This window comes from Mytilus californianus, unplaced genomic scaffold, assembly GCF_021869535.1.
Source record: "Mytilus californianus isolate M0D057914Y unplaced genomic scaffold, xbMytCali1.0.p SCAF_3, whole genome shotgun sequence".
Classification (NCBI taxonomy): Eukaryota; Metazoa; Mollusca; class Bivalvia; order Mytilida; family Mytilidae; genus Mytilus; species Mytilus californianus.
In genome coordinates, this window is record NW_026262679.1 from 36,839,514 (window position 1) to 36,851,239 (window position 11,726).

Here is an 11,726-nt window from a genome sequence, read left to right on the forward strand (position 1 = left end):
CTTTTATGTGTATAATTATGGTAAAATCGTTTGATGACCAATTGGTTTTTGGTAAATAATTGTCATTTCATACATTTTCTCTGTCAGAATACAGAATAAAACATTTACTGTCTTTTTGAAAAGTCAATAAAACCACATATTTACCTCAAATGACAGTAATTGTATAATATTTCACTAGCACAAAAAAAGCTTCAAATTAGTGATATCATTAATGCCAAAAATGTTTTAAACAGCTTTCAAGATTTACTATAAAATAAAAGGGTTATTGCATGAATTTTGGTGAATATTATCCCTCGTAGAATATTTATTGCACCCACAAGCTCATGCAATATAAAAATCTACTCTAGACAATATGTACCAATACACATGAATATTCATGTAATTATTCTATGTTACTGTACATTCCCACTGACTTACCATTACATTACTACAATAATGTTATATGACCTCACCTGATTCTGAACAAATCTGAACAATCCATTGGGAGAATCATTTTTCAGAATGGCTATCCTCACTCTGGTGTTTGGACCTAAGGCAGATCCTCCTGTCACTGTCAAAAGTTTGATATCAAAAGTCTATAAAAGAAAATAATACCTTTACAGTCAACTTCTAAAATTGGTTTTCATATTAAAAGGCAACTCTCAGATATAAAAAATTATGAATTTTAGGTATAGAAAGTTTAAAAAAAAAAAAAAAGACTGATAAATACAACACTCAATCTTATAAGTAAAAGATTAAATTGCAGGTATGTATTGACATATAAGAAGAATTAGAATCTAAATTTCAGTACCTCCATCTCTTCTGCTATGGTGTCATCAAGTATTGTAATAGTTATCTGCCCTGATTCTTCTCCATCCATTAGAGTTAAACTACCACTAGGTGGCTGGAAGTCAGAAAATGAAGCCTCTTTGGTTTCAGCTTCCCACGACACAGTCACAGTTCCCAGCAGACCAATAGTCCTCTTGACTTTCAGTGATATAGTACTGTTTTTACCATATTCTTCATAAGTGTCAATTCTTCCTTCAATATTCTGAAATAACATGATATTGTGAAAAAAAAATGCTATCTTAATAAATATTTATTTTATCTAACGTAGTTATAAACAATGTATAAAATATGAACAGACATACTGTACTCTAAATAACATTTTCTTTTACAAACAGCAGGGAGATGTAGGGGGTATAAACTCTAATGTGACCATGAGCAAAATGCAATGAACCAATTGCAAGACAATCTCTTTAGTATTTTCTACTTTACACATGGTTTCCCTGCTCTTTAAATTGTATTGATTGTTTTGTATTATATCATAATCGTCATCGTCAATAGACATATCAGCATTAACTTCTTTTCTTCAAAAATGATACCCACTACCCAACAACCAATGCAGTATTGATTTCAATACCTCACAAATGTTTAAAACAGCACTTGGTAAAATTCAAATTGACTTGATCAGATTGCAATAAAACATGTTAACACTTATTTAAGTTTGATTATCTCATTAATGACTGTATATGTAACCTTCTTTGCTAAAACTTTGGAATGATATGGGACAAAAAATATAAAACTAAAGTATCATTTAATTGGTATGAACTAGAAATTGATTTGTCTATAGTGTTGCATTTTTAATCAGCTGACCTACAACTAAGCTTTCAATCATGTTTCCCAATTTTGGACTTATTATTAGTTTTAAGCATTTCAAAATGAACCCCACTTTTCTTTAACTGAGGATTAAGTGATCTGAGAATAAAAAACCAATACTGTCGCTCCTAATCTAAAAAAAAATAAATACATCTGACATGAAAACTGATGGCAAGATAACAACGTCTTGTGCTATGTTACAAACTTACAGTTGTAACATCAAATTCTACAGATCCTCTTGCATTGTCATTCTCTGTTATAGTAATAGTTATAATATTCCCAGGGACCTTGACACTAGGTTCAGCTCCTGCTGGAGGGGTCAACCCCATTACTGTTACACCAGTGATGTTCACAATAAATGATTCATCTGCCTCAGGAATGTCATCCTAAAAACAGAAATTATGTATGTATTTATGTTCCCTTCAAATCCCTAGAATGAGTTCTATGGTTACTTTTAAAGACTCAAACACTTTTTACATATTAGGAAAACTCTTAGCAAATTATTACATCTGTAGTACCATCTCTTTTGTATACAAGTCTCATCTACTGCACTCAAAATTATTGAAAAATTAAAGAAATATTTTGAAACTGTAAAGAAACTTCTACAGTGATGACAGGCTGTGTAAGCTAAAATGGAAATACTTTTTAGAGAAAGCTTTATAATTCCCATTACAAGCAAAACACCTACCTGTTTAATTACTAACTTTACAGGGACCCTGGTAACATTCTCTTGCATGATTACAGCATTCATACTGGCTACATAGTCTTCACCTGATACTGCTCTTCTGTCAACAGGGTATCCAGTTGCTATGCCTGTCCTGCAATGGAATTATCTCCCTTTTTCAAAAAAAATTACAACTAAAATCTGTATTCCTATCCAATCTTATTATACACCAATATTGGTGAAGTTCTGGTTTTTATCATATTTTGTCTTTAACAAATCATAAATTAAGTGAGTGAAATGTGAATGCAAATATTTTAATGACACTCATTCCTCTTTGATTTGTTTCTCTATTCACACTAAGTTTTCTCAAAACATAAACACTGGTGTTACTGAATCCACAGTCAATGAAGTGACATATTTTCTCAGGTCTGTCAGGTTTATACAATGTTTCTTTTTTGTGATTTTAAATCATTTCTCATATGAATATGAGCAAAAAAAAGTTGTTTTTTTGGTGAACAGATATAAACATACTGGAATGAAACTTGAAGTTGACCCATCATGCCTTGCTGCCTTGTGATGTATACTTCCTGTGTCAGGTCAGTACCATCAGGTTCTGGTAAGATAACTGACTCTCTTTCCCACAGAACTACACCATAAGGTGAATCATTAGCTTGTACGATTATCTTGGCTACATTGTTTTTTCCTGAAATGAAAAATTATTCAGAGGCTGTCATGACACCAGTGCAAAATATCATGTTATACACACATGTACACAATAATGTAATGTTACACAGGCCTCTGTATCTGAGTAGTCTAAGTAATTCATCTACCACAATCACTAGCCTGTCAACACTGAAGTGAATTCTCACCCCACACATGGCATGCATGTTTGACTCCAACCTTAATTTAACTAGGATTGCCATTTTCCTGTCAAAGGTCGTAGTTCTTTCTGGGCATGTTGGTTTTTTCCACCAATAAAAATTGGCTGCAGCAATATAGCCAAGAGTACTGAAAGTGGTGTTAAACACCAACAATCTATCAAATATGTGATATTACATTATTGTTATTAAACACACATGTGCACTATATTAGAAATTTACATTGATTTGAAATTTATATCATGAATTAGCACTTTAATCTGCACAATGTCCATTTCAACAATGTACATGTCAGTTGTATATTTTTTGTTAGTTCTTTGTCAAGAGCATTACTTTGGGTCAATTCAAGCAAAATCAGAAATGATATAAAAATGTTATATAATTTTCTTTTTATGAATGACTGAAATTTCAAGATTACCTTGGATGGTAACTTACAATTTTAACAGAAGTCTAATATAAATATATGGTCACCAAGCTTACCAATAACAGCTCCGTTTGAAGGATCTGTTGAACCAGATTCTACGATCTCAGTAAGACGTATATAACTTATCTCTGGTAATTCTGCAAGGTTGTCATTCAGAATAGTAATTCTTATTTGGGCAACTGAATAACCATTAGGAAACTCAATCTGTAATTTACAAAGTATTTAAACAATGAAAATTCATGACAATACTAGATATGCAATAAAGTATTGCAGCATATTAGCATTTATATTTACTATATTGATAATTACGGATATGTTCCAATTGTTCTCTCCACAATCACATCCACTTTTCCATGATTGTGACATCACCAGATGAGACTTATCCCCTAACTCATGTACTTGCATGAACAACAGGACAGGTGCCTAATATGGAGCACTTGTGATCACCTCTGATTTTTGGTGGGTTTGTGTTGCTCAGTTTTTAGTTTTTTATCTAGTGTTTTGTCGATTTGTTTGTCTTTTTGTTGGTTTCTTTATGTTTCATATTTGTTGCCATGGCATTGTCAGTCGCCCTTAGACTTATTTGTTTTGAATGTCTCCTTGGTATCTTCAATCTCTTTTTTACTACAGTTCAAATAATGTTTCCAAAACACTTCTACTTTAAAATATTTCACTGAAATACAGTATTTCTGAATAATTAGTCTAAAAAATCACTTACTGTTCCCTCTAGAGGTGTTAGATCTGACAAACCATTCTGGTCTCCTGTTATAGACCATCTGACCACTACTCTACCAAAGAAGCCATGTTTTCTCACTACCTGGATTTCAACAGTATTGTCTTTGTCATCCTCCTCTGTAACTAATTTCTCCAATGATTCCTAAAACAAGAGAAAATCTATATATCTTTTCTCTATTTCACCTGGATATATACAAGAATGCACAAGTCGTCATGCTAAGTACATGTATACTACAAAGTTTAAAGTAATGAAAATAGGAAGTAAGTGTTTGACAGATCCGAAACACACACACACACCTTACAACTCATCAATGTTGAGCAGCTGACAAAATAGGAAGTAATTCTGTTCACTAGTATTGGGGAAATGTGTAACAATAAGTTTTAAGTTCATTCAACAGGGTTAAAACATGTACATACTAGAGGAAATTCTATAATTCCATTAGCATTGTCATTGGACAATATATTGACTGTAATCATATTGTGTGGACCAATCTCAGCACCACCTGTAGGATTGCTAAGGGTTACATAGAAGGTCTCTGTTTCCTCTGGCTGGTCATCTTGTATTATGGCAACAGATGTATGTAAGGTCTTCTGACCAGGTTCAAAGGTCATTGTGATTGTTCTGAAAGGAAAAAAAACTTATGGATCACCTTAAATTTCTCAATGTTAAAAAAGAATTTTCAATGTATATGGTAACCAAGATTACACTAAAAGTAAAACTATAATAGTACCCTAATAGAAATAGAAAATCACTATGTGGGGTAAAATATAAAATCTGATTACTAAGTTTTCTGATCTGTCATTTTGAAAGTAAGAAATCTGAAACTAAGAGACGAAATAATTACGGTTGACATACTTGGGGAGACCTGCTGCGAATGATTCCGACAACAAAGGTAGGCGTGTTATACACAGTTGTGTAGATAAATCAATTTAGATCTACGGCATGATAAGTTTTAGTGGGGTTGACAACCGAGAAATCGAAATATAACGGAATTTCGCGACTGGGTGACATTTTTCAAAAATGCTAGTTAAGTACCTTGTGTTATATTAAGGTATATAGGATTTTTTTTTCAGAGACACGTGCCTGTGGCCTAACTATTTCTTGCAACACCATTAAGTTACAAAATATAAACTTCCATTGAAAATTAAAAAAGTGAAACAATAAATGCATCTTACCTTGGAGAGAAGTCACTGTCTTTTATTTTAACAAATTGATATACGGTGGTATTTTCTGTAGATGCTAAACCACCTACAGTCACAACAGCCAGGGCACCAGTTGCCTGTGGTATAAGGATAGGAAACATTGTGGTAGCAGGAGGGCCAGTCCATACTGATATAAATTTTTTATCATGTATGTCCCATGACAATATCTCAGAATTTCCTATGCTGTTTGAAACTACCAAATAGGCTGAAATAAATAAATCATTAAAACATTTGTCTTAGTTAAATATAAAATAGTAGCATGTAAAATAATCTGATGAACATTTTATTGTAAAGCAAATTTAGTAATTACATTAAATTCAAAAGTGATTCATACCAAAGTACAGTGTATGCAGTATTTACACTATTATTATAATGTATGTTTCATGATAATGCAGATGTATATAGTTGTTAAACAATATAGAAGTACTATGCTGGGTAGCAGCCAAACATGTAGGATGTATGATAAATGATACATTTTTGGAAATGAGTGCTTTTTATTTCAAGTCAGTGGTATAAAATCTTAAAGATTTCCATTTAACACCTTTCTCTGCTTTTGTTTTATGGTAGACAAGTTAAATGAATTACTCTACTATGTTATGGCCAAACATTAGAGATTTTGTTGATACTGACCATTCAGAAAATTGTTTTTGGTTATGAATATCTTTCAGACCATTTCATTCAAAGAAGTGATATTTTCTATGGCAGACAAGTTTGATAAAGTAAATTATAAAGTTTAGGTAAAGCTTTCTACTGGATTAACAAAAGCAACATACAGATTTCAGAATTACATTATATATTGTATTTATTTGAACAGCATACTGATTTACATTTTATCGTCCTTCCCTTCCTCTATCATCCTGCTCAGTTGCTCCGTAATTCTTATATCATGTCTTTGAGACGTGAGCAGAACTTATCTGCAAGGTCACAATGTCTGAGGAGAAGTTACTAGTGCTGTCAAAATATGTGAGGAGACTTTGTCAAGCTTAACATTATCTAAGGGAGGGAAAAAGACCAGAAATAGCTTGATAAACAGATTATCAGATTTGCTGTGTATATATATATTGTAAAATATTTGCCACTGGACACAATGTGAAGCTTTTTTCTCGTTCGCAGCGCTCACTCACTAAAAAGGTTCACATTGAAGCTTGCGGCTGATATTTTACGATAGAAAACCCAGTAATCTATACATATATATATACTGTGATCTTACCTGTGTCATCTGAGCCAATAAAAGCTGATGTTGCTTCTACACGATATGTGTCTAAGTCACTATGCTTAAAAAACATCTGTGTTGTCGAGTCCCATCTATAGACCCACGATTTCTGGGGACTGTTGACAGAGTCCCCTCTATTGTTAGCAAATACCAATATATTCAGGGACTGTATTAGTAGATGTGTGACATCTACAGCTCCCTCAGTCCTAATTCTCTGATGTTCAGAAAATTTCTTATCAGCATTTAATTTATATATGACTGAGCTGAAACACAGAAAATGATATACAGATTATGTTGATTGTTCAAAATTTTTTGAAGCATATCTAAACAAGAGGCTCATGAGAGCCTGATATTGCTCACCTACAATTTCAGTTTCAGGCATTTGACTTATTTGTAGATCTTACTTTGCTGAACAATTTTGTCATTTAAACTTTCTCTCTTTCTATAATAATATTAGAGATGATACATAAACTGTAAAATTTCCTAAAAAATTAACTATTTCTGGACAGTAACCCAACAATAAGTTGTCCTATTGGTCTAAATATTACTTGACAGGTAGATCTAAACCTGTTTAACATTTTCACCTATGTCAGTTTTGCTCTTTCTGCTTTAGTTTTTGAGATGAAAGCCAAAAACTTCATTTGACTCCTATGTTCTATTTTTAGAAACTGCCGCCATGTTTTTAAATGGATCAAATACCCGAATACAATCTATAAACTAGATACCCTAAGGAACATTCCATTGAAGTTTTTAAGTATTTGGCCAAGTAGTTTCAGAGAAGAAGATTTTTTAAAAAGTAATTAGACTTTCAAAAAAAATGTAAAAAAAAAACGTTTTAAGGGCAATAACTCCTTAAGGGGTGTCTTGACTATTTTGATCATGTTGACTTATTTGTAGATCTTACTTAGCTGAACATGTATTGCCATTTATACTTTCTCTCTATCTGTTATAATATTAAAGTCAATAACCTTAAACAGTAAAATTTAATAAAAATAAACTATTTCCAACAGTAACCAAACAATGGGTTGTCAAACTTGTCTGAAAATTTCATAACAGATAGATCATGACCTATTTATCACTTAAACTCCCTTTCACTTTTGCTCTAACTGCTGTAGTTTTTGAGATATAAGCCAAAAACTGCTTTTGTCTCCTATGTTCTATTTTTAGCCATGGCAGCCATGTTTGTTGACGGATCAAAACTTCGGTTACAAAACTAGATACCATAAGAAACATTCAGTTAAAGTTTGAAGGTATTTGGCCCAGTTGTTTCAGAAGAGAAGATTCTTGAAATAGTTTACGACGACGAAGACAGACGACGCCAAGTGATGGCATAAGCTCACATGGGGCCCTTCAGGTCAAAGTGAGCTAAAAATAGATCAAAGACTCAAATGGCTGGGTTGCACTGATTTTATCTTGAACAAAAGAAGTGTTCTCTACTGAACATATAAATATATGGAAATATGATATGTAAAAATGAGAGAAAATCTTAAAACAACTCCATAATGATTGCCCAACCTCAATTGGTTTGCAAACTCTGTGAAGGTCCAAAGATCTGGGTTAAAAAAAGAATTATTACCATCTTTTGAAATCTTTGGCTGAAAATGACTAAGTTCCCAAATCTAGAAACCAGGTATTCCCCATTTCCATTCTCAATTTTATTCAACTTCAACATGTGTGCAATCTTCCTCTTAAGTTTCAAATATCTTGGTTGAAAACTGTAGGAAAAGTTGATTTACACAAAATTAGGTACCCACTTTTCCCTGACCGCCTGCCTGGCATCACCATACTATAAGCTGGTTTAAGATTCCAACCCAACCCAGCCAGAAATAACCAAGACTTCAAAATTATAAAAAAAATGCATTATAACATCTGATTTCAGTATGATTAATCATATTATTTGTAAGTTTAAATATCTATTTGTGTTTTAAAAATTGTAACTCAGTGAACCCAAGTTTACTTCATAAAATAGTTCCATTTGGAATTCTCTTTGTCTACATGCAAGGGCAAGGAGAATAGTGTTTATAGTCAGAAACTTGAGAATAAAAAGAGTGAATATCATTATGAAATCGAATAATTTAGGACTTACTCAACAATATATGTAGTTTGAACAGAATTATAATTATTAGCCACTGCCATATATACAACACCCTCCATTTCAAAAACAGCTACTGCTTCTGCACCCTGATTATCTAGAGATTGCCATGCTGCAAAGGTGAACATTCCTATAGACTGGTCCCATTTGTAAATGTCTACAGAAACCAGTGTGTTACCATTGTTATCCTTAGAGTTAGCGAATACCAGAAAGTTATCTGTTCCTGATGTGAAGGATTTAACATCTCTTGCTCCTGATGTTGATAAATCTTGAATCTGTATGGTAGAACAATGAAATAGTCTACACAAAAACTGTAGCAACACAACAACTGTAGCAATTATCAATAAATTTGAATAACATTCCTACACTTTAATACACATTATTGCTATTTATAACAATCTGGATAAGTTCTAAAATTACACAACTTTTTCAAACCAGTTGAAGCTATCTGGAGCCTTGTTCAAACAATATATTGTGCATAAAACTTTCATAGAGACAGATTTAAACCATCATAAACACATCAAACAAAGCATTTTTAACAACTTTAATTTGTCTTTTAAAAATTGCTTCATAAAAACTATCAAAATTTTAAAATGTTCACTTTCCAAACTTTTTCCTCCCTTAGCTCATTGCTGATGACCTTTGTTTTTGTGATATTTGACCCAAACAGGAAGTTGTCTAGAAGACTGTTTTTTTCGGAAGGGACTAAATAGCGATAAGGTGTATTGTGCCATTAATTGATTGATTCTTTTTTATTTTATGTCCAGTGAAAAATATTTCATGCATATCGAGGATGAGAACAAATTAACAATAAATACAATAAATACGTTATGTAAAGTTAGTCTATGAGGATGACAATTGTAACATTTTTGACTGCCAATTGAAAAGAAAGGTAAGCACTAGAAAAGGATTATAGAACTTTCTCAAGAAACAACAAAATATTGAATTTAAATTACAGATATTTAATAAATATATGTTGTAATGTGCCTTAATGTGTAAAATTTTGACCTCCCATTTGTCTTTTAGTCTTGGATATTGTATTGTGTAAAAATTAATCATCAAAATATATAAGATATGTGGGTCATTTTCAAAAAATGTCGAATTTTGAAATTGAAAAATATATTAAAAGTTACTTATTCAAACAACCCTCTACATAAGCAAATCAAAACAAACAGTACTTAAAGAACAACATGTTAAAAGATGCAATCTTAATAATGTCATACAAGAATATCTTGAAACATTTTTTGATAGGTGGTACAATATTTTGTCTCTCCTGTTACCATTTTCAAAAGAAATTTTGGGTTATTAAGAAAAGGTTTAGATAAAAATTTAAGCTTGTTTTACGTAGCCAATTAGATGGTTTTCAAGAGAATAAACTTCTATATATATATTCATTTTGTAAAATAATAGATTATTTGCCAATTTTCCAGGTTGTACTGAAAAATGTCTCTAAAAATTGGTTTTCAAAGGTTGTAAAAATTACTACCAGTAATGCAAGTCTAAGATAGCAATTCATATTGTTCGGCATTTTTTTCTCTCTTTCAAATAAACCCAACATCAAGTAAATCCCTCATAAGTTAGTTTACTTTTCTCTTTATTTCATTGGTAACAGGAACGTACGTTTATGATATGTCACTATATAAAAGTCTATCCTGTTGCCTTTTTGTCTATCCTGTTACCGATATCAGTATTGCACCTGCAAATGCTTAATTGGGAAGAATAAGACCTTATAACTTTAAGATGAGTTCAAACAACGAAATATTTCATTCGTTTTGCAACTATATGTTAAGATAATTTTTTTAACAACGTTTCTGTCTACAATTGTCTATCCTGTTACTGTAACCATAGTAACCATAGTAACAGGATAGACATAACAGGATAGACAAATTTCTTCATTTTTGAATGCTGTTGTGAAATGACTACTCCCTTTGGTGAAGTGATTATGGTTTTCTGTTGTGAATTTGATTTTCAACACGATATTGCACTTTTTACAAGTATACTGTTGGTGTAATTAATCAAAATTGTTGGTAACAGCATAGACATGAAAAAAAGTACCCTCTATTTTTTTTCACTAAATGTCTTAAAATTTATTTTCTCTACACTGTCGTACAAGAAACGTGGTGTTTTAAATATAAAGGTAACTTTGAACTTTTGAAATCAACATTGACTGATTCGATATTCATAGGGAGAACAATATCACGGCTGATTTAAGTAGTGGTAACAGGATGGACATGAACCTCCCGTACGCTGATTGAATTTAGTTTGTAGATAATATGTTACATAAAATGATTAAGAAGCTACGATTTTTCGTTAGAATACTTATTAACGTTCTTAAAAAGTCCCTTTTGCAGATATCAAGGCGATCAGAAAATCATTTGCAATGTGTTTTTCTGACACTGTACGCACACAAATACCCCAAAAATCGGACTTAAATACATTTTAATCTTATCAAAATAGATGTAAATCGTGTTTATTATCGATGTTCTGAATCATAAATCCGACAAGCTTTCATTTAAACCATTACAACTGAAATTTCCATTAGAAATACAAATTTTAGCATGGGTGTACTGAAAATTCGACATTTTTTGAAAATGACCCATATAAATACTTACTACTAGTAAGGTTCCATTTGTGTTGACTTTGTAAATTCTTGACTTGCTCTGGTACCTTCGTACATTTCCTGTGTTACTGATGGCAAGGTAGGTGCTGCTACCAATACTGAAGGAAACAGCTGCAGAGGCAATATCTGTTTCTATTGTCTGAAATTAAACAATGTAAATTATAGAAATCTATTTTATCAAATCATCATATTTTTAGGGTTTTTATAATTTTCAATTAAGTATTTAAAAGATACTGTGGATTCATTATTATTCGTTGGA

At 31.9% G+C, this 11,726-nt stretch overlaps 1 protein-coding gene across 1 annotated transcript in view; it reads right to left on the reverse strand.

Moving 5' to 3' along the window:
- The window catches only part of LOC127733470 (adhesion G-protein coupled receptor V1-like), a 117,876-nt gene that overhangs the window by 45,290 nt on the left and 60,860 nt on the right, over positions 1-11,726 (reverse strand). Inside the window, exons 52-63 of the mRNA XM_052242825.1 lie at positions 11,460-11,606; positions 8,842-9,122; positions 6,753-7,018; positions 5,516-5,747; positions 4,757-4,961; positions 4,323-4,481; positions 3,661-3,808; positions 2,834-3,005; positions 2,327-2,456; positions 1,848-2,024; positions 791-1,030; positions 453-575 (exon numbers count right to left, since the gene is read on the reverse strand). Of these exons, the coding sequence (XP_052098785.1) occupies positions 453-575; positions 791-1,030; positions 1,848-2,024; positions 2,327-2,456; positions 2,834-3,005; positions 3,661-3,808; positions 4,323-4,481; positions 4,757-4,961; positions 5,516-5,747; positions 6,753-7,018; positions 8,842-9,122; positions 11,460-11,606 (2,280 nt within the window). The remainder of the gene's footprint in view (positions 1-452; positions 576-790; positions 1,031-1,847; positions 2,025-2,326; positions 2,457-2,833; positions 3,006-3,660; positions 3,809-4,322; positions 4,482-4,756; positions 4,962-5,515; positions 5,748-6,752; positions 7,019-8,841; positions 9,123-11,459; positions 11,607-11,726) is intronic.